General features: G+C 47.3%; 1 protein-coding gene across 6 annotated transcripts in view; it reads right to left on the reverse strand.

Moving 5' to 3' along the window:
* Positions 1-26544, reverse strand: part of Ildr1 (immunoglobulin-like domain containing receptor 1) — a 56367-nt gene that overhangs the window by 21026 nt on the left and 8797 nt on the right. Inside the window, exons 2-8 of one of the 6 annotated variants that reach the window (XR_015632760.1) lie at positions 20196-20366; positions 18992-19141; positions 13474-13593; positions 12733-12879; positions 7981-8112; positions 7009-7748; positions 2213-3030 (exon numbers count right to left, since the gene is read on the reverse strand). Coding sequence is in view for 3 of the 6 variants with exons in the window: in NM_001127536.3 (NP_001121008.2) it covers positions 2989-3030; positions 6968-7767; positions 7981-8112; positions 12733-12879; positions 13474-13593; positions 18992-19141; positions 20196-20366 (1562 nt within the window). In the remaining 3 variants the exon portion in view is untranslated. Of the gene's footprint in view, positions 1-2212; positions 3031-6967; positions 7768-7980; positions 8113-12732; positions 12880-13473; positions 13594-18991; positions 19142-20195; positions 20367-26544 lie in introns of those variants that run through there. The other 5 variants (XR_015632759.1, XM_087576222.1, NM_001127536.3 and 2 more) reach the window with 5 other exon arrangements.

Genomic DNA, 26544 nt, shown 5'->3' on the forward strand with positions numbered 1-26544 from the left:
AGTTTGCCCAGCTGGTTTCCTGTCTTGCTTTTGGGATTATAGTTGGTTAGATGAATCTCAGAAGAGACTTTGAACTTTGGACTTTTTAACATTGTTGAGACTGCTATAGACTATGGTGACTTTTGAAGTTGGACTAAATGTATTTTGCATTATGCTATGTTTAGGTACGGCCCCCATAGACTCATGTATTTGAACAGGCCTGTGGGAGCCAGGGAGTAGAATGTGATGGTTTGCGTATGTTCAGCCAAGGGAGTGGCATTATTAGGAGGTGTGGCCTTGTTGGAGTAGGTTTGTCACTGTGGGTGTGGGCTTTAAGACCCTTACCCTAGGTGCTTGAAAGCCAGTCTTCCACTAGCAGCTTTCAGATGAAGATGTAAAACTCTCAGTTCCTCCTGTGCCATGCCTGCCTGGACGTTGTCATGCTTCTGCCTTGCTGATACTGGACTGAACCTCTGAACCTGTAAGCCAGCCCCAACTAAATGTTGTTTATATGAGTGTTGCCTTGGTCATGATGTCTGTTCACAGCAGTAAAACCCTGACTAATACCGAGGTGGAGCATTGTCAAGGACAACATCCACACAGCTCACTGATTATGGAGAGGCTGAGGTGATGCCTGCATGGAGCCTGCACCCTTGCCTTCCAATCTCTTTGGCTTGAGAAGGTACTCTACAGGCTGTGGGTAGCAACCCAGCCACAGAACCATCAACCAATATTCTGTCTTGCCTGAAAGGTATGCTGGGACAATGGTAGTCACAGAACTTGTGGGGTGGCCAACCAATGCCTGATTTAACTTGAGGTCTACTCCCGAGAGGGAGTCCAGGCCTAATACTGCTTGTATGACCAGAAACTGGAGGCTGCTTAGCACAGAGACCTAGGGTAGAACCAAACATGACTGATCCAAAAACAAATCAGTGAAATGATCCCTAACGATATTTTGCTATACTCATATTTGTCCAGTTGTCATCAGAGCAGTTTCCTCTGCATCAGATGGGAGCAAATCCACAGCCAGACATTATGAGGAGAAAGAGGACAAATAGAAGGTCTCCATTGTGTCCCTTCCCTCAGGTAGTTCTATAGAAGAGGGGGCTGAAGGATTTTAGAAGTCAGAGAGGATGGAGGACACCAGGAAGACGTGGCCCACTGAAACAACTAAGCAGGGATCAGATGATCTCACAGAGACTGGAGTAGCAAGCATGGTGCCTGCATGGGTCTGCACAGGATCCTTTGTGTATATGTTGAGCTTATTAGCGTGGTGTCTCATGGGACTACTAACTGTGGGAGCGGGGGAGTCTCTGACTCTTTTGCCTGCTCTTGGGACCCTTTTCTTCCTGTTGGGTTAACTTGTCCAGCTTCACTGTGAGGGCTTTGCCTTGCCTTGTATTTTGTTTTGTCCTGGGTGGTTGCTGTCCCTTGAAGGCCTGCTTTTTTCTGATTTTCTGGGAAATGGAGGGGGAGTGGATCCTAGGAAAGGGGGAGTGTCAGAAGAAGAATGGAGGAAAAGAAAATTATGATTGAGGTGTTTTGTATAAAAGAAGAATCTAATGTATATATTAATATGTTAGATTCTTCCTTTATACATATGTGTGTATATGTACACACACACACACACACACACACACACACACACACTTTACTAAGAAGTAAGCTTGTGTTGTATGTTATATGGTATTTTCTACACCAGAGTAGCAAAACCCACTCATTCTTACACCTACATTAGCCATCTTTTTCTCTTCCTAATTTTAGTTCAGATTTCAAAAATCCTGAAAATAACCCCTGCCAAACAGGAATTTAGTCTATTTTTTTCACTTTTAATTATGGAGAAAAAAATGGATGGGTTGATACATTAACTCTAAATTGAGGTCATGACCAGACAGACAGGGATATTGCTGGTCTTCTACAATATCAATAATGTTGGGACCATCTCCTTCCAGTCTACTCAGAGAAAGCCTACACATCAATCATAAGTATATCTGCAAAGCAGCTATATGAAAATGGGAAGCAGTGATAGCCCCATTGCACACAGGAAAGGCTCAGCTCTTTCCTCCTGGGATTCTGTGAGTGGCCAAACCCACCTAGATGCTAACACTTGGGACATCACAACCCTGAAACATTCAGCAGTCCTGGAGAAGGGCAGTTCTTGGAACTACCTAGCCTGGCCTGATTCATCTCTGAGCTTTACCAGAAGCTTAAATCAATGAATAGAAGTAGAAACTCAGGGTAGAAAAGCAGATATTTATTTGAAATGGAATCTTCAGCCCGTTACATTAATTTTCTTGTTTATACTGTATGGTGCTTGAAAGTACTTAAGGTGATTTTAGCATTATTATAGTATCATATGGAAGAAAACCAATTAAATATAGGGGAAAGGAACAAGAAGAAAGAAAAAAAGAAATGAGAACACGCTCGGTTGGTGAACAATTGGTTCCCTGTGGTTTCCCAGAGTTGCATTAAACAGTCTGTGAAAGGCACAGAGATATAGAAGTTTCACACTTGCTCTCTTGCTTGGGTTGGGAACTCAGGAATGCTCAGGACCACAGGTGGGGATGCTTATTGTGGAAAATCCCTCAAGAAGTTCCAGAGAGGGCAGGGAGTTCCCACGGGCACTTGCTCATAATATTCCATAGGTTTCCTGTTCCTGGAACACGTTTGATTTCCTCTTAAAGATTCCTGAGTTGTAGTTATGAGAATGCCTTGGTCCGGAGCACCTTGACCTACTGGAACACTCTGGGTTGCTGTGTTTCTGAGGGATCCTATCCTAGCTAGGATCCCTTACAAGTCGGAGACCATGTAATAGACAGAGGGTGTGAAAAGGGATAAATAAAGCTTGGTATTAATCCCACAAACACCTGTTTTGAAAACTCTTCTATCTGATTCTTAGAATCTACACCCAAACTGTGAGACACAGATGTATGGTGTCCCTCCCGAGGCAGCCAGAAATGTTGGTGATGCTGACACGTGCGATCCAAGAAGCAGTATGAGGCCTGGAGACTAAATGACCACGCTCCGTCCGCTATGGGAGCTCTCCCTCTCCTGAGGAACAAGAACACAAAAGCTACATTCAGCTCAATTGATAGCCCGAATATTCGATTCCCAAGGTGAGCGGGTCTAACCCACCAAGTGGTGCATCCTGTATTTCTTGACCTTTTGTGGGGCCATCCTTTTCCTCACAATGGCCTTCCTCAAACACTGTCGATTTCTGAAAATTTCTAATCGTATTCACTCTGCCTCTCACTGTTGTTTTTGGAATAACGCCAATCCAAGGCTTTAGTAGACCAAAGAACAGGCTTTCTTTCCACTTCCCAGTTCATCTCTACTTACCATAAAGACAGCTCTGTCCCCGATTACATTCTGAACCACTCCTCTCTGCCCCTTTCCTTAGCTTCATACTTCAGTATTCCTCTAGAGTTATTTTTCATACTTTTCCAGAACAAACTCAATGGCTTTGCTTCAAAGGATCTCTAGTTACTTGTGGGTCTGTTTGGGTTTTGTTGTTTTCTCATTTGATATATGCTTCTCAAACCTCTCCACGCATGTCAGGGAGGTGGGGGAGGGGGAGGTCATTTGATTACATTTCTGAAAGTCTACAGCTGGAGTTCAGGAATGAGAGCATCTCTGTCTCACTTGAGAAGGGAAGGCACCCTACCTGTAATGAACAGTCCTAAAGATACGCATAGGTATGTCCATTATAGTGCTTCAAAAACTCCTTTCTTATTATGAGGAAAGTAAGTGTTAAGGGCCAAGGTTTCTAATCAGAAAACTCTGGAGTGAAGGTTCTCTGCAAGGGAGGACAACCATGAAAAGAAACAAAGGGACTCTCTGTTCAGGAAGACCTGGCACGATTGAGGGATGCTCACAGTAAAAGATTGCAGATCCAAATACATTTTTTTTACTAATAAAGAATTTAAGGCAAAAATATATATATATAACACCTGGTATTCACTATAGAGCATTAGAGGTTAGTCCAGAAACAAACACCGTGGCTTTCTCCTCACTAGACTAGATGCATATGGGCCAAGTTTTGAAGATGCCAGAGTGTCTTGGAACTCATTCTATTAGGGCAAGATTGGAAAGAGAGATAGTCTGAAAGGGCTTAGAAACACAAGGATCATTCAGCCTGAAGAGTAGAAAGCTTCAGTTTGACTGAGTGAAAGGCTTCAGCTGAAGTCAGCTGAGCAGGCGCTCCCACAGACAGCACAATGTCTGTGTTTCTCTGAGCGCTGAGCAGAGAGCGCATCTTACCTGTTTTACATTACCAGGCGGTTGTGTGCACAGAAGCACACACTTGTGTATATTTACTAAACATTACTCTCGAGGGAGAAGGCTCCGAGTGAGCCTAAAGATATTTAGTTTGTTTCCTATTTCTCTGAGTATTTGAATTTTAAAGTTATGGTAAACCTGTTGCTCATAAAGCCTGATTTAACAGTGACACTTTCTCTTAATGAAAGGACCAGAGAAACTGCAAGTGGCACGAAGTCGAAAGTCGCCATCTAGTGGCCAAACTGCAGTATTGAAAATGGCAAGCTCCAATGCCTTCAGTAATCTGGGCAGGAAGCGCTCAGCGGATCACAGAGCTGGAAAGGCAACATGTTACACCCTTAAAATGAGCTAATCTGCAAATGCAAGCTTTGGTCCAGGGCCTATGGGCAGTGTTAGAATATACAAAGAAGGTTGAGTGCAATTCAGTGATATTTTAGACGAAAATCTTTTCTTCTCAAAGACAACTTTATATATGAAAATAGTAGTAGAATGACTTCTTGTTCACATCTTGATTTCAAAAACAAAGCACTGATGCTAGGGAAAAATTAGGAAGCCATAGTTGCTAGAAAGTATTATGGATTTCAGTGATTGCCTTCTGTCTAAGGAAACAGCGTGGCTTACCAATCGAGAACCAGAGGGCTCCGTTCAAACGGCGGCTTCTCTTTCTATCGCTGTGTGCTTTGCCCTTGTTATTCAACTGTTCTGAGCCTTATGAGGACTCTAGATGGCTCTGTCATCTAGAGCATAATGTCTTCTACCCTTCCCTTAGATTCTAAGGCTTAGAAGGGTTACATACTGTAACTGGAAGAAGATAAAGAAGAGAACCAGGTAACTTAGAGAAAAATGGGGCTCTGATTTTGGAGCCAAAAACTTGAAAATCATATATTTCATTTTCTAAAAAGAAGAGGCACACTTAGTCACTACATGAGAAAGGTCACCATGTGACAGTGGCTCTAGGCACCCTGGCTTTGACAGGCCCTGTGCTTTCTTCCAGGATTCATTCTACTGAGTACCTTACAAAGAAGCAACTGTAATGTGTGTGGATGAGGTCACTCCTTAAGCTTTGCTGAGACAGTCAAAAGGACATGTGAGGGGCCAGACTAGGGCAGTGGGCCATTGGCACACAAATCTTTAACTCAAAATGGGCCTTACAGTACAGGGCTGCTGTGTGGAGTACAGGACACATGCAAAATGGACACAGCCTGTGCCTCACGCTGTTCTCACTGCTGCTTGCTGACCTCAGCGTCCATTAGACACTTGTGAGAAAGTGACACAGCTGCCATTGATGATCTCAGAAGCACCCTTCCTTCTGGGCCACACTGTCTCCCCCGCTCCACTCTTCCATTTCAGTTTGCACCCCACCCTGGCTTGCTCCTTTGCACACCTGTGTTTGGGATACATACATACATACATACATACATACATACATACATACACACACACATACTGATAATTGTGTCCTTCAAAGCCCGTAAGAGACTGCTGTTCTTAGATGATGCCCTGCCTCTGGGGCTTCCCCTCAGAGCTTCCTGAGCCCTAACTGTCTCAGCAGAAGAAGATGAGGAAATGGGTTTGGTCACGGGTAGCCTGTAAGGTGCTTCTGAGTAAGTAGTTTGTTTATGTTTGAGCAGTAGTGGAATATTTTTATAAAGTATAAGCTCTCACCTGGGTGAGCTAATTATCAAACGGTTCCTTAAAGTCTTGGTGCTTTTGAGATAGCATCTTATACAGTAGATAAAGCTAGCTTTGAACTCGTGGCAGTTCTGAGTGCTGGCATTACTAAAGACCATTATACCTGCATTAAAAAAATCCTCTAGGGCGGGGAGTCGGGTGGGTGGGTGGGTGGGAGGGCATCCTCATAGAAGCAGGGGGAAAGGGGATAGGATAGAGGGTTTCTGGAGGGGAAACCGGGAAAGGAGATAACATTTGAAGTGTAAATTTAAAAATCCAATAAAAATATCTTCAATATTCATACATGGTAGAAAAATAAAAAATCATACCTCTAAAAAGAGAGAAGAAAGAAGGAAGGAAGGAAGGAAGGAAGGAAGGAAGGAAGGAAGGGTGGGAGGGAGGAAGGGTGGGAGGGTGGGAGGGAGGAAGGGAGGGAGGCTAGAGGTACTGTGGGCGTCTATCCTCCTGTGCTCCCCCTTTAGAGTGCTAAATAATGACTGGAACCTTCAGTAGTCACAACACTCTAAAGTTTTACTCATAAGGAGGATGCCAGGGTTGGTTGGATTCCCGGGCACACCAGGAAGAGCTCATCCTCACACACAGCACTGTTGATGTTCACTTAAACATTCACAGCTCCTCTTGCCTGTTTCTAACCTGGCCTATGAGAAAGAAAAAAAAAAAAAAGGTTGCCAAGTCAAGGTCCAGGGCCGCAGCTGGAACCAGACGTCCAGCTCTCCACCACGGGGTGCTTAGTCATTCTGAGCCTTAGTTCTTTACCTGCGCACCAGCAGAACCCTCCTGACCTGCCTCCAAGGGCAGAGAAGATAGCTGAAGCGACACTGAGGCAGAGAAGACCCTTTGGGCCTCTTCTGCACCCTGCACTGACTTGACCTTTTCATTCCAAAAAAAGGCAGTACTCCAGCCTGCTGGGACAGTTACGCAGAAAACTCTGCTGGACCTGTGTCAGATGTGGCTAAGACCACAAACTAAGGAGCCTCTCTGATCATGCCCGACCCTCCACAGGATGCCCCAGGCTCACCAAGCGCCTCTCCACATTCCCCTTTTTCATGTTGTTCTTGCCTGGAGTCACATCCAGTGAGCGGTAGCTGGGTGGTTTCTCCTCCAGCCAGTTTGGAGACTGTGAGCGGCGGCGGCTGCGGCGATGGTGACGTCGCTGGGCACCCCAGTTCCTAGGCAGCGACTCTTTCTCCTCTTCAGAGCTCCAAGAACTGGGGCCCGAGGGTAGGGGAGGTGAGTAGCTGCGATGCCTGCGTCTCCCATGTCTCTGGGATCCTTCCCGGGGCTCTGGTCGTCTGGAGGGCCAAGGAGCCTCACTGGACGAGGGACATTCGCTCAGGCTGTCCCAGTCTGACCAGGGCATGGAGGACTCGCTAGGCCTAGAGCGGTGGTGTCTCCCACTCCAATGGGGGTCCAGCTCCCCTCTCCCGGGGGCCCAGGGTCTCATCCCCCGGTCCTGGAGTTCTCGGAGGAAATCCGAGTGATTGCGCTGCCTCCGGCCCTCACTCGGATCCCGGGGTCTGGAAGGAACAGGATTGAGCCGCTGCTGGTGTGAGGAGTTGCTGGTCCTGGAGGGCAGTGGGTCTCTGATCAGTGGGGGCAGGTGGATGACTCTGCGTTCCACAACCTCGGCGGAGCCCAGGGAAGAGAGCATGCTGCAAGGGTGACCAGATTTGGTTCTGAGATCCGGAGGCAGAGGCTGGGCTGGGTTGAGGTTCCGCAATTCTTTCTCCAAATATTCCAAGACGCCATTGGCCACGGGAGGGTGAGCGGCCATCTGGGTCATTGGCATCTGTGGAAGGCTGGACCGTAAGGACAGATCTGAATAAAAATAAGGACGGAGCACACTGAACTGCTGGTCCCAAATACCCTCCTAGGAACCAGGGCATCAAAATGTCACGTTAGTAAGCCGGATTCCACTCCCCCACACCCTCCATCGAAAGACACCCCATTAGTGTGCATGCTCCTTGGCAGACCACACCTCTGCCCTCACCCTCTGCCCTCCCACTCCCATGACTTTCTGACAAAGTTTACCTCGCTGCAGCAGCGGGTTCATTGCATAAGATGAAACTTGGGAGCTCCTGTCCGCCCCCCAGTACAGGGGTTTTTCCATCATCTGAGGACCTAGGGCCTGTACCTGCTTCATGTAGCGGTGGCGGGCCAGGGCTGCAGGGGAAGAAGGAGAAACACAGACCCTTAGCCAGTCCCACCCCTCCCACGTGGTCTGTGCTTCCGGCTTCTCACCTTGGAGCCCGTTCTTACCTATCTTGCATGGAAACAAGAGTTTAGGGGCTATGTCTTTAGCAAGGGGCTGGGAGTGGATTTCCTATATTGAAAACTACATCTCTCACACCCCCAGGAAAGTTTATTTCTAAAAACCCAACTTTCTATCCTCAAAACATGTCTCTGTGTTACTTGCTCTCCAGGTCACCCAAAGGGCATAGGCTGTCAATCAAACTTCGGGTCACACAGAAATGCCCCACATAGTAAAGGCTTAGAGGAGGCCGTGAACCAGCCTGGCAGCTCTTGAGCCTGCAGGGCAAGCTCAGGGCCGTTTGTTCTGAGGGGAAGCACAAGACTGTGGTGTGAGCCTTAAGGATGTTTCTAGCTGGAACACCAGCCCTGGGTGGAAAAAAAACTCATGGGACGAAGGGCAACGACACCTAAAACTGAAGTGCATTGTAGTGGTTCCTTTTTATTCTTCTTCACTAGCTGCTGGGGTTTCCCCTCAGTAAGGTGTGGGCCAGGCAAATAGAAGGAAATACTCCCTTCCTGGGGGAACGGTGCAAAAAAGCAGCACGAAGGGGCTATGGAATGTCATTTCAGTTCCCTATAGGGTACAGCTGTTCTGAAGCACGCAGTCTGCAGCAAATTGCAATTAAAACTTTGTTTTTGTTCCTGGGTTTCCATTTCGAGGTGATCGTGGCTGAGTACTACTTGACTCCCAAAGGCTCTGCCTATCCATGCGTGGAGCAGATGCCCGCTGTGCTTACACAAACTGTGACAGGCTTCCAGCCCGGTAGTCTCACCAACTTCAGGGTTTGCTGTAAAACCGCACAGCTCTACCCAGAAGAGCCGGGCAGAAGGTGGTATTCTGTACCCAGCTACATCTTGTGGGAGGTCTGCTGAGGCCACTGAGAGGCCATGTTCTAACACAACAGGAAGTGGTTGCCACAGAGCCCCCAGAAGAGTCCGGAGCTCCAGCCCCATAAGTGAGTCACAGCCCTGCTAGGAAGAAATCAAACGCACCACACTCGAAGGCTCTCCTAGAGTTGCCACACCTTAATACCAACCCACAGCACTCCAGTCTCAAAGGAGGCAGGAGTAGGGGGCTTATCAGCCCCCTCTACTGGCCACCATCAGTACAGCAACTATTTTGTGTGAGCAAGCTAACCGTTCTCTCCTCACCCAGCTCTTCTCTGTGTTTTGAAACAGAATCTTACTCCATAGTCCAGGTTGGCACCAAACTTAATGATCTTCCTACCTCACCCCCTGAGAACTAAGATTACAGGCAGGGGCCACCACGCCTGGAGATGTCTTTTAATGCGGGAAATAGAGGAAGCTGAGATCACAGAAGTTGCATTCCAACCTGACATCCCACAGCGAGTGCAGATGCCTTTTCTGTCAGCTTGGAACTGGCTGCTTGAGGACAGTTTTGAGGAACAAGAGTGCCAGGCACAGACTTCTTTAAACAAAGGTTCTGAGGGTCAGGTGGACATCAACCTTCCTGGCTATTCTAGCTGCGCAGCTCTGAGTTTTCAGAGTCTCTGAGCTAGACAGATCTTTCACAGAGTTGCTGGAGTTAAGAGGCAAAAACCCATGGAATGGACAACAGGTAAGTCAGTAGAGACCCTCATTGTTATCATAATAAATTATTTCCTAGCTCCTTAGCTCCAGGAGAAAACCCAGGGTATAATGTTTAAGGCAATCTACTAGGGACAGAAATGACACTTCATCAGCCTCTGAAACCTAAACTTCTCCCCCCCCAGTGTCCCCAGAGACCTTCCAAATTCCCTTGTCCATGACTGGCTACCATTCCATACATCCACCTCTCCACTGTCACAGAAGCCGGCCTGACCTTTACCTTCCTGTTACCCCATGGCCTCTCCCTCCTTTGCCTTTCCTCGCTGGTCAGTCATATTTCCAACACCTTGGGAGCTTTTGGGAACGCCATACCCCTTTTGAACTCTTGCCATTTTAGCCTCAGAAATCCACCAGCAGAGACAGACTTTGGACTTCGAGTAACCCTCCTCAGGATGGGCTTTCTTTGGGGGATGGTTCCCTTGAACCTGCCGGTCCTGCTCCTAGGCCCCCCATTGCTCGAGTCCCCTTGAGCTTTACTTCTGCTTTGTGAAGGACAGGAACCAGCCCTCACAGGAAGCCAACCGCTAGGATTCCAGATCACCAAGGTCTGTGTGACTGGAGAAATCTTTCCACTTCTCACTCTGTCCAGCTATATATAGAGAGGGAGTCTCTCGGGGAGGGGCGGCAAGTAACTCAGAGAGAAGAGAACAACAAAAAAAGTCTTCAGTCCCAAACCCTTTCACCTTTAAGTCCCATGACGGTTGTTTGCCAGTACTCGGTGGATTATCTGGATCTACTAAAAGTTAGCACCAATTCGTCGTTCTCTCTAACCTCCCGTTACAGCTCAGGGAGGTGAGAACTGGCTGGGGACATGGGCTGTGGTGGGAAATGTTCGAGGATCTGTGACATCGTTCCAGAGGCTTCCTTCTGCATCTGGCATATTTATTTGTTTGTTTGTGTGTGACACAGCGACTGAACTCAGGGCACCCATGAAAGCCACTGAGCTGTCTCTGGCACTGTACTTTGACTTGCTGTGGGCTCCCTCATACACTGACTGTCCTCCACATGCAGTGACCTCTCTCTTCAGAGCTCAGGCTGCCTCCGCTCTTGCCTCTTTCCTTTTTAAGGCTAGCTCTTCCTTGGTAGAGACCTGATGTTGCCTCCAAGGGTAAAGACACCCATCCATGAGCACCCAACTTCTTAAGTGGGGCTTCCAGTTATTCTCTTCCGGTTCCTTGCTTATAAACATTCTTGGGGCTATTTTGGCCAAAACAAAACACAAATAAACAAAAAAAAAACAGCACCAGAATATTTCCCCTATTCAGAGATCTCTCGGTGACCATTTCCTGCCACTCCAATTCACCTTCTCACCAAATTTGTCAGGAAAGTTAAAAAGTGAACTTGGCTGATCAAGTCCAAGGGCCTTCACTTATGGTCAGCTGTCCTTCGTTTTCATCAGTCCTATTAAAAGAGCAAATGGCCCTTTTAATAAAGAGAAGCCAAGCCTTTGCTTCTCAGCTCACTGATGGGATGCATCCATCATCCATGCTAGTTTTGCCTCGGTTCTGCCTGCTGCTACTGCCCTGTGCTCTAAGGAGTCTTCCAGTAAGGACTCATCTCATCTCACATGGGACTATTCTCATGACAGTGGCTTCTCCATAAAGGCCCCTGAGAGGTAGGAAGCTCCTTAGACTCATGTTGAGTTCTCCCTATTTTCTCCTCTTCTCAGAGTTTATATAACCTCAGCTAATTTCCTACATGGGACACACAGACACAGGTCAGAGGCTTAACACTGTGCATGCATGACAGATACCTCTGAGCTCTGGGACTGCTCTGACCTAGCCCATGAAATGATGATGACATATGACTTTGGTGGCTGTGGGGAGGATTCAGTGGGGAAGTGGACACAAAGGACACACATAGAACAAGCATGCAATGAAAGTTATTTCTCTTTTCCTGTAAACACTAGGCAATCTTTGAGCACAGGCCTGAAACCAGATTCAGACCACTGACCTTGACATCATAGATTAAGTTGGGTGTCTATCATCATGAGTAATCGTCATGTTTTCCTTTCAAACTTTCTTCCTCCACATGGACCGAGATGACAAGACTGGTTGATTGTCTCTGGGGACTTGGCTTTGTCTTCTTCTTTTTTTATGTTTTAATTTCTCAGATTTTTCTACCACATGATACTTTACATCATCGGGAAAAGGAAGTGTTACTTAAAACAAATATGCTAAAAGAAAACTTCCAGTTATAGTTAGTTGATTTGACAGCCATCTATTTACTAAGGAAAGAATTTTATAGACCACTCTCTCATTTCTTCCTCTGTTCTCATCTATTCTGCAGCTTTAAATTTTAGGGTAATTATCATCTTATTACATTTTTATTCTTGTGTGAGTGTGTGTGTGTGTGTGTGTGTGTGTGTGTGTGTGTGTGAATGATGAGTATCTTCCGTGAACGAATTAGATGACTGGTGGCTGGGTCTCTAGAGAGCTTTGGGATGAAGACAGGTTGCCCAAAAGACCAAGGCATGGTTAGAGTGCTGGAATTTTTTTTTTTTTTTTTTTTCGGAGCTGGGGACCGAACCCAGGGCCTTGCGCTTCCTAGGTAAGCGCTCTACCACTGAGCTAAATCCCCAGCCCCAAGTGCTGGAATTTTTTATTCCACTTCTGACCTAGGAGAGAAGAGTTGAATTGCTCAAATACACAAAAAGGAAAACTCATTTAAAACAGATGATCCAAATCCATCTGCTTACGAAAAAGAGAACTTTGTAGGTAGAAACCCTGTTATTGGCCACCTTCCTTGTGGCTTTAGAGTGTTTTTGGAAATCATTTACAGGTACAGCTCAAGTCTTCTGAGCCTGGAAAGGAAGAAGGCATAAAGGGGATCCCAGAAGAGCCAGGAACTTTGACCTAAGATACTTGGGGTATTGAGCGTGTGTGCTATCAGGACCAACCCACTGCTGCCCTGTTCTCTCACCTTCCTCGGGACAGCAACAGTGGGTGGGACAGCAGGGGCAGCGGATGTAGCAGCAGCAATACTGCGGACAACACTGGCACCAGCACACACCAATCAGCAGCAGGAGAAGGAGGGCTCCAAGGATGATGAAGATCACTGTCAGCCAATCTGCCATGGAGAGAAACCGAAAGGGAATGAACTAAATCATCAGAGGGATGTCTCCACTCCAACCTTCTAGACCCGTGGTTCTCAACCTCTCTAAACCGTGACCCTTTATACAGTTTCTCACGGTGTGCTGACCCCCAACCATAAAATTTTTTTCATTGCTGCTTCATAACTGTAATTTTACTACTGTTACGAATTGTAATATAAATATCTGTGTTTTCCAAAGGTCTTAGGTGATCCCGTGAAAGAGTTGTTCAATGTACAGGTTGAGAACCAGTCTCACAAGACACTAGTAAATACAGTCATTGACCTAGATGTGACATTGTGACATACTGACAATAATAATGATAATAATAGTAGTAGTAGTAGTAATAGTAATAAAAAGAAGAAGAAGAAGAAGAAGAAGAAGAAGAAGAAGAAGAAGAAGAAGAAGAAGAAGAAGAAGAAGTTGAGTTGAAGTTTAGCTCTACTAAGAGACCACCAGAGACTTCCAGTCCAATGACAGATCTCTTTGTTTCTGTTTCGCTGCTATTGGTAGGTACTTTTGCACGCAATATATATTGATGGCTGGCCTGAGAGAGCTGCAGCAGCACTTACGCAGCACGATGAGCTTCACCTCCTTATCTGGGTCTCCCGATGTGTCTCCTGGAGCCTCGATGGTGCAATAGTATACCCCATGATCCCACCACATCACTTCATTAATCACAAGATCTGCTCCTGCGTAGGACAGAAGGGGAAAGTGCCAGTTACCAGGGCGTGGGATCTTCGGCGACTCAGAGTTCTCCTTCCCAAGAAGGCCTGTGGTAGATGAGAAAGGGGTCCGGGATCCTTCCTCACACCTTCCCTTGTTCCTAAAGATGGAGATGATGAAGGAACTCCCCGTTGAACCACACTATTAGTTTATAAGGTATCTCCTGGTCTCATGTAATCCCCACTGTATATCCCCGTATGCGTGTGAGGTAGAGATTCCCACTTGTCCCTCTGATGTTGTTCCTTTTTCCCAGGATCACAGAATCATTGGCTATGCATACAGCTGGTATAGCTTAAGTAAATGAATGCCTGTTCCCTTCAAACTCATTCTAAAATAAAATTGTATATTAAGCACTAAGGGATTAGGACCTTGATGGACAGTGTCCTAAAAAATCCCCCCCCCTGTGTGTGTGTGTGTGTGTGTGTGTGTGTGTGTGAGAGAGAGAGAGAGAGAGAGAGAGAGAGAGAGAGAGAGAGAGAGAGATTTAAAATTGTGAGTATAGCTGGGAGTAGTGGTTCACACCTTAATGTTTAATCACAGCACTTGGGAGGCAGAGGTAAAGGCAGGTGAATCTCTGTTCTACACCAGCCTGGTCTACCCATGTGCATAGCAAGTTCCAGGACAGCCAGAGCTACATAGTGAAACCTTATCTCAATAAAACAAAGACAAATAAACAAACAAATGAACAGAAAATGTTAAGTGTGGTCCCCTTCGTGCTCTCTTCTATCGCTATGTGGTAGTGTAGCTGTAAGACCCTCACCAGACCTCTAGAAACATAAGCCAGTGCATTTCTACCCATTATAATTATCTGGTCTCAGGAGCTTCATTATAACAGAGCATGAAATAGGCTAAGACAGAGACCACACAGAATAAAGTCAGTATTTCCCATCCTCTCTTCTGCGTGACTCAGCCTCAATTAATATAAGCAGCTGCAAGAATTGTCCTAAAAATGGAGTGAACACCCTTCCCTTTCTTCATCTCTTTCACTTTGTTCCCTGGGTGCCAGAGATTGGACACAGTTTGAGTGTGTGTTTCATGTGTAGGAAGCTCGGTCCTCAGTGTGGTCTCGGAAGGGACTCTAGCCAGCTCACAAACATGACTCTGACGGGCCTTGCCCTTCTCCCCCATTCCCTCTGCCTCACTAAAACACAGTAGCTTGCATTCTTAAAGCTAACCATCAAGGTTCGTTCCCTTATTTGGCCACTTCCTCATGCTGAGGCTGACTACCTAGGTTCAGCTATCACAGTATTGAAGTCCACCTATCAAAAAACCCCCTTGAGGCTAGACAGATGGCTCGGTGGTTAAGAGCACTGACCGCTCTTCCAGAAGACAGGAGTTCAATTCCCAGCAACCACATGGTGGCTTATAACCATCTGTAATGGGATCTGATGTCCTCTTCTGGTGTGTCTGTAGACAGCTATAGTGTATTCATATACAGAAAATAAATAAATCTTTTCTTAAAAAGCCCCCTTTGACTCACCTAATCAACGTGCCCAATTAAAATTAAATTCCTCATCCTAACACAGGGTTTCTCATTTTACCTATATAGATGGCCATTTGCCTATGGTCCATGTCTGTCTCCTCTCTATTCAGGGACAGTCCCTGGGATAACAAATACCCCTTCCACCTCTCCTTTGCCCCTTTCTCCCCTCTCCTTTGTCCCCTTCCCTGTCTCCCTCTATCTCCTGTCTTTGTTCCTTATTCCTGCCTTTTGTCCTTCTGGGGCAAACATATCTCCTTTGGGCTGAGAACTTGGTCTTGGGGTGTCTTGCGCTGACTCTGTGGTTCCCTTCAGCCTTGTTGGAATGTAGTGGAATCTTTAAGGGATAGAGATTAAAACAGTAATTAGGTCACTTGGTTGTACTGCTCTGAGATGAGACTAAAGTCATTCTTACAGCACACACACACACACACACACACACACACACACACACACACACACACACACACAGAGTCCCCAGTAAGTTCACAACAGAATGAGTTGTAACAGAAGAACAAGAGTGGTCCTTTGTGCTCTTTGGTCTCCTATAATCCCCATGTGAGCTCTGCTTCCTGTAAGCGCTTCTATGATAGTGTTCACATGATGGTGACCCAGACATGAGCCTCAGTGAGGCCAAACCAATGGCACCATATACTCTTAGACTTTCAGCAACCAAAATGATGAGATAAATAAGCCTCTTCTTACTGCCCACAGGCATTTTATTTTAGAAGAAGAAGAAAAAGAGGACTAAGACATCTAGAAAGAAGATAGCAGTCTGGGTGAGCTGAAATGAACTTCGGCCCCCCGAGGATTTAATGGAATGCAGACACCAGCCTAGGTCTGGACTGTATGTTTCTGATTTATACATGGGATCAAAACAAACTTCACTAATATTTTTGGTTTCTGCTTATTTGCAATCAAATGTAGTACCCACAGAGAAGAGCGTATGGTTACTTAGCTGTATTTCAGATAAGGAAAATGAAGACAGAGAAGTTAAGGGATTGTACCGACAGCACTCACTCAGCACATGGATTCACTCCCATGACCACCCCCAGACTGAAGTTCTTCAACACCGAGCCCTGCTAACTTCTCCAGAATGGCTGGAAAACTCCCCAGCCTGGACCCCTTGCCATTCCACGATGAACGAGTCATTCTGGTACTCTAAGGGACAGCTTTGAACTCGAATGAGCACAGGAATTCTGGCCAGTATTTTTGGAGTGTTACCCAGGAAAAGAATCAACATTCTCATGAGTACCTGGTACTCCATTAAGGTCAACCAACATTTAATTTATACTCAATGTAAACAATGTTCACTAAAGCCCAGTGGCTCAAATTGTTCATTTACACTCTGTAGGAGATTTGACAAGGAGCCAGCCCTCTCCTGGCAGGTTTAAAACCCAGTCAGATTCCCCAAAGAGATGGCTTGACAGCTTATCTCTAAACTAGAGATCAGGCCTCAGCATGATGGACTAGTTCAGCCGGTGGTCATATTTGTAACTCGTTATTGTCTGTTTGTCAAGAAATATCTGCAGAGGAACTGAAACAAAAACGTGAGGTCACGCAAGACCGGGACAGAGCTTGACTTCTGTTTCCTTCTCCTTTACGTCAGTCCTCGAGACGCTCTTCTCCCCATGACTTTCTAAACCCACCACTTTTCCCATGAACAAGCTTAACCCTCCACCAGGTACCACGATAACGGTGCTCAGTGGGCACAGCCAATCTGAGCCAACATTCCCTGGAATCATAGTGTCTGAGAAATGTCAGCACCGCAAGGCTATCCAGACATGTTAGGAATTTAGACGACCCGTGACTTTACTCGGCAGAGTCCTCTTAAATAGTAGAAACTCGGATATGAGGGTGTCAGAAAACAAGATTCAGGAAAGACAGGATGAACCTGGAAGAAGAAATAAAACCCAAGGAAAAATACTACTTTCTCTTAGGAAGGAGAGAACAAGATTGGGTGTGACCCAAAAGTGGTCAGGATAGGTCAGGGTAGTGAGAGGTACCACTCACAACTAGATACACACAAGAGAGCAGAGATGTCCTCCAGATTCTCCACGAGGAGTTCTTATCCTTCAGGAACTCTAAAGGAGGCTGGCTAATTAAGATGTGAGCCTGGGGGAGTCTGATCAGAGCCAATTCTGAGGGAGTAAAGCCACCAAAGTCTTTAAGGATGCACATGGACACTAAGAGAAATGAAGACGGTCCCTAGGCTAAAAGTTCAAGGGCTACCTTGCGGAAACCAGAGGATGAGTGTGAAAAGATCATATTTAAGGGTTACAAAATTAGAAGCAATGGTTAAACTGACCCATTAAATGGTCGTAAAAAAATTCACTAATTCCCTATACAGTTCAGGTACAACAAGTAGCCTACTGTGTGTCTTTTCTCTTATAGTCAGCAAATATTTGCTAATGTTTATTTTTATTATTTGAATGAGTGTGTATGTGTGTATGTGTATGTACGTGTGTATATGTGTGTATGTGTATGTGTGTATATATGTGTGTATGTGTGTGTATGTGTGTGTGTATGTGTGTGTATATGTGTGTGTATGTGTGTGTATGTGTGCGTGTGTGTGTATGTGTGTGTGTTGCTACATATGTCAGTGTACCACTTACATGCCTGTTGCCCAGTTATCTTGGAAGTAGAGCTGTAGACTATTAGGAACTACCACTTAAGTTCTGGGACTTGAACCTGGGTCCTCTGGAAGAATAGCTAGCGTTCTTAACTGCCAAGCTACCTCTCCATCCCCACAAATACTTTCTTTAGCACAGCATGTAAAGCTCACTGCAACAGTCTCTGAGTTCTGCCTCTGTAACTTCAGAGGAATCCAGGATGGCAGGCTAGGAACGAGAGGCGCTGGCCCATCCTGTGTGTAGGAAAACATCCTGACTAGATAATGCAGGATCACTCCACGTTGACTGTTCGATAAGTGATTTTCATACACTATGTCACAACTCTCTGTGAGATGGACTCTATAGCCAGTCTCAAGAGAACCGGAAACAAGACAAACCAGAACCTAAAGGTGCTTGCCCAATTTCACGTTCTCTGTAAGTGCAAAACAGCTACCACACCTGAATCCAGTTGTGGGGGTTGCTTCTTGTGTCAGGTACAAAGAAAGGACTTGCTTTAGACCCAGCTCCCAGATAGTGCCTGCATTTCATATTTACTGCAGTGTGTGCGCGTACGTGTGCCTGTGTGCCTGTGTGTGTGTGTGTGTGTGTGTGTGTGTGTGTGTGTGTGTGTGTGTGTGTAAAAAGGCAGAGAAAATGGCGGGCCTGCCGCTGGTAGCTCAGCTTGTGAGTGGAAGCGCTTCGAGTCTTACCTAGGTTTGTGCCCAAGCCAGTATTGTTTCCTCTACCCAGGGATGCAGTGATCTCAAGGAAGCCACTTGCCCTCAAGCTCTCATTTCTGTTGCTGTAGGCATGAAGAGTAGCGGATTGGGCCGCAGGGGCCTGGTGTGTGCGTGCGTGTGCGTGTGTGTGCGTGTGCGTGCGTGCGTGCGTGCGTGTGTGTGTGTGTGTGTGTGTGTGTGTGTGTGTGTTGGGTGGGGGGTGGGGTGGTGAGAACAATTTCTAAAATTGCATGATAGGAGGCAGATCTCTGTCTTAGCCTGAATCTCAAGAAACGAAGAACCAGTGACACCCTGACCTTTAACCAAGGCTGCGGAACATCCTCTCATCCACAGACCAAGTTCCAGGGAAGTGGCTTCAGATGATGGAACACATTCTAAGAATCTGGCGCTTGCTTTAAAACAACACAGTGACCAAGTCAGTCATGGAGCCTCAGAAGATCAGGGGAATCCCTTGCTGACTCAGCCTGCCCGGCCGGCCAGCATTTACATCCTCCTCAAAGCCTAGTTCCCCTGCCTCCTCCGCCATACTCACGGTTCTGGATGGTGATCTTGCGCTGCCGGTAATCCACCCCCAGCACTGGCTCACTCTGCCCGCGCCGCTGGGCCACGATGCGAACTTCCCTCTGATTGTCACTACAGTCATTGGAGGGGTCCTGGCCCAGGGACAAAGCGGCCTGGTATGCTGAGAAGAGAGCACCAAGTCACTCAGAGCATTCTGATTCTGCCTGTCAGGAGTAGGCTTTGAGCTAACAAGTCCACTCTCACAGACTCCAAGCCCCAAGACCGCCCCGTTTCCAAAGCCTGTCTGCGTTGTTTACAAAGTGCCCACCCGCCCCAGCTTCTTGGTTCACTCGCCCAACCTTCACAACAGAGAACTCAAAGCTGTTCAATCTTCCAGGTGACCTCTATTTCCCGCTTGCCCCCTTAACCCGAGTGTTTAAGAGTAACCCAGATCAATGCCTCAATTTGGCAAGATTCCTTTGGTGCCAACATCAGACTAAGTGGAGGGCTCGGTGAGATCTGGGGGGTTCTTTCCAGCCCTACTGTAAATCTTGAGCTGCGTGCAGTACCCACAGCCACGCCTTCCTTCCTTGGCTTCACCTGAGAACGCCCACTTCCTCCCCGCCCAGCAGGCTACCTTCTTGTTTGTACCCTCAAACTCTCCGTGGGGTCTAATCACCCCAGGCTGACTGTGGGGCTCCGGGTTCCTCTGATGCCCGGAAGAGGCTAGAAATGAGCATCTGGGAAGGCCCGTCTAGTGACAAGAGCCGGGGCGGCCCTTACTAAGAAGCAGGACTTAACTAAAGCTAAGGAGGATCTGTAGATCACTGTGGCCCGAGATATCAAAGGCAGAGGGGCTGTGTGGAGGCAGAGAGCTCCCTGCTACCCAAAGTGTGACAGCAAGCTGGGGTCTTCCAAACAATGACCGCTGACTTGAGGTCCCACATGGCTCAGAGCTGGTCTGCACGAGGATGTATAGAAGGAAGGACACGCTAGGCCTTTTATGCCTGAGCTGCCTGGAATAGTTTCAGAACAACATGGGGTAAACAAACTAACATTTGCCCTTGAACTACCTGGTTTGTGCAACCTGGGTTCAGTTTATCTGAAAAATAACAGGATGGTGGCCCAGCAGGTTCTTCTCATGGTGACAGTCAGTGATCTGTAACCACCCCCTAGACCCCATGATAGCCCACAGACGCCTGGGACTATGGGCAGGACAAGAATGGGGTACTCACAGGCAGAGAAGTAGTCAAAGATGGGGTCCTTGCAGAAGGACTTGAAGCGCCATGTCACAACCACATCCTGGAGCTGAGCAGAGGTGGTGTAGTCACATTTGAGGGTGACAGAGGCAAACAGAGTGACATAGCGTTCGGTGTGCTGAACTGTGACCAGCAAGGACAGACACCCTGTAGGGGAGAAAGAGCAGGAGACAAAGCTAAAGGTGACCTACTTTTGTTCCTGAGTAATAAAAGCCATGCAAATGAACAGAAGCTGCACTGCGCTGCTGCACTGCGCTGCTGCCCTCCTGCCCACTCCTGGCTGGGAGCTCAAGGACAGGCTCCTGCTGAGGCGTCTACAGAAGGGAAGAACCCTGAGCCCAGGAGGGAGCTGGGGGGATGGGGGGAAAGGAGTATAGAAAACTCTCCAGAATTCACAGTCCATTAACACACCCAACACCAGACCAACAGTAACAACTACAATAAAAAAGCTATATTTAAATAAGGCCACAGTTGAAGTAGAGTGATCCAGTTAAAACTGGTTTTTCCCTGTCCCTGCTCTTCCAAAAGTGGTTTCCTATTTGTGGCCAGGCTCTGGTAGCACAGCTTTTTCATCCCAGCATTACAGCTGGGTGGGGAGAGAGAGAGAGAGAGAGAGAGAGAGAGAGAGAGAGAGAGAGAGACCTTGAAAGGGAAGGAGGGAGGGAGGGAAAAAGGGAGTGAGGGAGGGGAAGAAGGGGAGAGGGGAGAAAAGGGAGGGGAGGGAAGGGAGGGAAGGGAGGGGAAGTGAAGGAAGGATGGAGGGGAGGAAAGGGAGGGGGGAGGGAGGGAGGGAGGGAGGGAGGGAAGGGAGGGGAAGAAGGGGAGAAAGGGGAGGGGAGGAGGGGGAGGGAAGGGAGGGGGGAGGGAGGGGAGGGAGAAAAGAAGAAAAGAGAAAAAATGGTTTCTCATTTTCCTAAAAGTCAGACTATGGTCTGACTCAATGGTTCCCATTCTGTGGGTCATGACTTCTGGGAGTACACTGATACTTATTTACATTACAATTCATAACAGTAGCCAAATTACAGTTTGACTAGGAGCTAGGTGGCACACAGGCACCAGATGGGATTGTGGAGTGGTAAGAGATCCATCCAGGGCCAGCATCTTGGAATGCTTCCACGGGTTGAATGAGAAGGGGGTCTTCTTCGGAAGGTAGGGGCAGGGCTAGTGTAGAGCAGTGGTACTCAAGGCTAAGTTCTATCACTGAAAGAACTGGAGCAGTCCAGAGAGTTTCCAGTTCAGCAGGACTTAGGTGAGCCCCAAGAACTTACATTTCAAACAGATTTCCAAGAGAAAAGTGAGAAAGGCTTTGCGCAGGAGATAGTGAAGCTATTGTACTGAGGTAACTTTGCGAACAGCTGGAATAGGCTACGTGTTAAAGGTTAACTCGCCAGGCTCTGGATTCAGACACAAACCATGTTTTGTTATTCACTCGGACATCAGGTGAACTTCTTGCTTTGTTTCTCTTCCCTCAGCTATTGAGTGGGGATCATGATAGCATCCCGCGCTGAAAGCCTAACGTTGCTTTTCTTTTTGCTGTGTACATGTGCGGTGTGTATATCTGTAAACTCCAAGTAGAGGCCAGAGGAGGGGTGTCTTGTCTATTCCTCTTTACCTTATCACCTTATTTATTCTCTTGAGTCTCTCACCATCCCTGGAAATCGACATTTCCCGGTGTTCAGCAGACCCCTGCAAACATCTCCACCCTCCCAGTGTTGGTGTTACAAGTGCCTGGCCACACCTAGTTTTTACATGGATGCTGGAAATCTGAACCCACTTCTTCACCCTTGTACAACAATCAGCTCTCTTAGCCACTGAACCAACTCCCCAGCACCCCCTAAAATCTTCTGAGTGCCAACATACGACACCCAAAGCATTTTTTATTTTAGAACATCTCAGAGTTCATATTTTCAGATTAAAGATTTTAGCCAATAAGGACTATACAAACTTTCCCTAATTTGAAATCCCCAGGCTTCTTCTCTTCTCATCCCACACACTTTAGAAAAGAGATACTCAACCTGCTCTGACTTTCTCATGTCCTTGTGATTGCAAAAGGGCAATCAGACTCCACTGCTCATGCCGCCTTCTTGCTCTCTCTAGCAGAGCTTTTCTCCAGTAGAGCCTTCCTTTCTGACTGAGCCATCCCTTCAGAGGGCAGCTAACTGGGCCTATCTTAACATCATCATCATCACCACTACACTTCCACCACCACCTCCACCACCACCACCATCACCATCACCACCACCACCACCACCATCACCATCACCACCACCACCACCACCACCACTACAACCTCCACCACCACTTCCACCTCCTCCACCACCTCCACCTCCACCACCACTGCCATCACCATGACCACCACCACCACCTCCACCACCTCCACCTCCACCACCACCACCACCGCCGCTGCTGCCACCACCTCCACCACCACCTCCACCTCCACCACCACCACCACCGCCACTGCCATCAACACCACAACCACCACCAACACCAACACCACCACCATCACCTCCACCTCCACCACCTCCACCACCACCACCACCACCGCCACTGCCATCACCACAACAACCACCACCTCCACCACCACCACCACCACCTCCACCACCTCTACCACCTCCACCTCCACCTCCACCTCTACCTCCACCGCCACCGCCACCACCAACACCACCACCATGACCTCCACCTCCACCTCCACCACCACCACCACCACTGCTATCACTGTCATCATTGGGGGAGACAAGTGTGGGATCAGATGATTACTCTGTGGACTTGGTTTTCTCCTTCCACCTCTCTGTGGGCTCCTGAGATTGAATTCAGGTTCATCAGGTTTGCATTGCTCGCCTGCAAGCCTGTGCTCATCAAACCATCCCCTCAGGCTCCTGGATGGGACTTCCTTTTCTTCTTAAGTGCATCACTGTTTTATTCAATTCTACATCGTACCCTAGTTTGTGCCATGTAATGGCATCTTACGTGCAGCCAGTGGAACGTGTATTATCTTGTTTCGAAAACTGAGACACTTTTATCATGGCAGCCAACTATGTACGGACTTCCAAGATGCAGTTTACTGCTGTGTGCAGCAGACATACTATCCATGTAGAAACCGCAGCTTATGAAGGAGAGGATGCTGGGAGTTAGTGCTACAACCTGACTTTCCACAAAAGACCTGAAGGTCAGGTTCTGGATCTATCAGTGAGCTTTCAGGTGAGCGACACACCTCTGACCCTGGAAGAACCAAAGACTCTCATAGATGGTCCTGTCTTGAAGGCCAGAGCAGCATGATTCTCTGCTGAACGAGTCATCTTTGGCCAAGGGTCTCCTAAGAGCACCCAACCTCGCTAATGATGGGCACCTTCTTCTGCATTTCCCACATCTCTGAGGAGACAGCACAGCACTGCTCAGGGCAGGCTCTGGCACTCAGAAGTAACCTGTCCAGTCTGTGTCTCTACCCTTTGACATTAGCCGTGAAAGCTGTGTATGAAGACTGTGCAGAAGCAAGAAATCGAAACCAAACCTAAAGGCTCAGGTAGGTTTTAGACTATGTATCAAAAGCAGGGAGAAGGCCGGGTGGGTGTCTGCCGCTTCAGGAGGGAAGAACATGAAGGAGCCAAGCCCTTTTCTGGAAGGCTTGCTCTTTAGAGAGCCTGGAGGGAACCAATCTGGCTGCAGCCCAGGAGGAAGGTGATTAGGCAGGACAGGGGGTGAGTGGGTAACGGCGTATGGGGTGGAGTGAGGAGACATCCGTCACCTGGTTCAAAGATAGTCACTGATGGCATCCAGAACAGAAGAGTGCTGGGGAAAGGGTGGGGTGTGCTTAGCTGCATTACTCAATTGTGGATGGAAAAAAGGAAACATTTTCAGAGTAAACCTTCAGGAGTTTGGTAGAAAGAACCTCTGGCTTTGCCAGCCGCGGGATTCTGAGAACTCAGGCCTGGCAGAATGGAACCGCTAGGGCCTTACACGAAAGACAACACAAGGCTATTCTTACGTTTCCACATAATGCTCTCTTCCTTCCTCGAAGCTGTGGCTTGAATGTTCTAAGCAACCCCTTCGCTACACTGGGCACCTTCCGATATTTTTCTTTTACACAATAAAGGTGATCCTGGAAGGAGTACGTGTATAGCATGTGGACATGTGGCTTGCCCACAGACACTCTGAGGGGCACAGGTTCAGGATTCTCTCTCTCGCTCTCTCTCTCTGTGCAGAGTTCTTGATGTTCTTCCTGGCGCTCCTCCAGTTAGAAGAATTGGTGCTGGTAATCCCTAACTTCTCTATTTGGCTGAAGGGTAATTTGGTGTGAGTAGCTTACTCAAGTTCCAGTCAGCTTTTGTGCAAAGACTGAGCACTTGAGAGAGGAGAATGTGGTTTGCTGAGGGTCAGGAAAGGGAATTTGGCTGCAGCCAGAAGGTGCCCTGGGGAGAGCTTTGAAGACTGCGGACTCTAAATCCCTGGAGGAGAAGATGGTACGTCCATGATGGCCTTGATTACCAAATGCACACCTAGTTCCTCTTCCGTGAATGCCCTTATTATGGGCAAGCCATAGCTGGAGTGACCGAGTCACCTTTACCAACGTCAGTGCTAGCTTTGCTGCCTGGGGACCAAGCCTCTCTGTCATTTCATCCCTTGTGAATCTCAAGGCTTAAGACATTTCAGATCTTCACAGGTCTTGAGCGCTCACCTCATTTGCACTGCTTCCAGAGACCTACCAACCCCACAATACCCCAGTCAGACCACAGACCTTCACCTCTGTTCGGCCACACACACCCAGGGAATATAGGGAAGTTCAGGGAGAGGAGATACCAGAACACTCTTGTGCCTTTGTGTGCTTGGCCTCAGAATCTACAAGGCACCCAGTGATGGGTGGACAATCTTTGTTGCTAGCGTTTGTCTTCACGATAGGGATAAGCTCTGGTCACTCACAGGGACAAAAGTTCAGAGGGTATAAACCAAGATCCCATGTGCTTACCAGCACACAACTAATTTAATAAGTATCCGTGTTAGAATCAAGCTCAAAACTACCATGTCTCTTAAACAGGCAATGGTCCTGTTTCAAAGTGGGCTTCAGATTGGGCAGGAGAGAAAGGAAGTAGTAATTAGTTCATCTCTAAACTAAGATTGTCCCATCTTCCTTTTTCTTTAGCTTCTGACTTTTACTCTGTACATTAAACCACACTGGACACCCACAGAGATCAACCCATGAGGCTTTCTTAAGGCGAGACCTGAAGAACAAGCAGACTCTGGGTTGGAAAAGTTTTTGTTCAAATGAGAAATGCTCTGATTATGAATGCCCTTGTTACCTGTTTGTTCTTTCAAATTTAGCACTGAAAGCTTTCTAAGCTTTTGGCTTGTTTTGTTTTGTTTTTGAGACAGGACTTCTCTTTGTTACAGCTCTGGCTGTCCTAGAATTGCTTGTAGTAGACCAGGCTGGTCTCAAATTCAGAGATTCACCTGCCTTTGCCTCCTGAGTGCTGGGATTAAAGGTGTGTGCTACCATACCCAGCTAAGTTTTCAAATTCTTGACTTTCCTTCATCTTGGGACCCTTCCTATGCCCAGTTTGCCACCTAATGCCCAACTGTCTCTGTCATTTTCTCTTGAAAACTTTAAAACCTATAGCCTGATCGCCTTCATTCCAAACCTGACACACCCTCTCCCCGTTCTAGAGACCTGATGTGTTATTTCTAAGCTACGGGAAGCCAGACAATGGCATTGTCTGTCTCAGAACAGAATGATAAGTGTCCCCAACAGGCAAAGAGCCCTCACATTATAGGCATTCCATGAGCGTTGGCTATCAGCTGTATCCTTTGGATTTATCTCATCTGAATCAAGAGTTTGATGTCAACGAAGACCAGAATGGCTAAAGGAAATCCTCTTGAAAGAATTGAAACTATACAACTGTAAGCTATCATGGTAGTCTCTGGCTTTGCAAAAGCAGTCAGTGGACTGAGCGCACTATAGCACCGTACACCAGCAAACCCATTCATAGTTCGCCTCTTCTGTGAAAGAGGAAGGGAGCGAGAGACCTGTCATTTAAGGGTAGAATGGAAACTTCAGATGAGCTATGAGAACACATGGGAAGGAGGGAAGAGGAGGGGGGTTCTTTGTTTCCCGCCACCAGGTACTTTCCGAGATCATTTTGCTGTGCCAAGTGGGGACTGCCATCTACCCTAAAATACAAGGAAAGCAGACCAATGAAGGCACGGCAGCTCACCAGGCAAATGCCATATATTCCCAAGTGCATGCAGAACACACTGTATTTCTTAATTTAGTGTGGTACCAAATGGGAAAAGAGGTTACAGTTTCTAAATGATGCTATCCGTACAGAATAGAGAT

This window comes from Rattus norvegicus, chromosome 11 (assembly GCF_021556685.1).
Source record: "Rattus norvegicus strain SHRSP/BbbUtx chromosome 11, alternate assembly SHRSP_T2T, whole genome shotgun sequence".
Taxonomy (NCBI): Eukaryota; Metazoa; Chordata; class Mammalia; order Rodentia; family Muridae; genus Rattus; species Rattus norvegicus.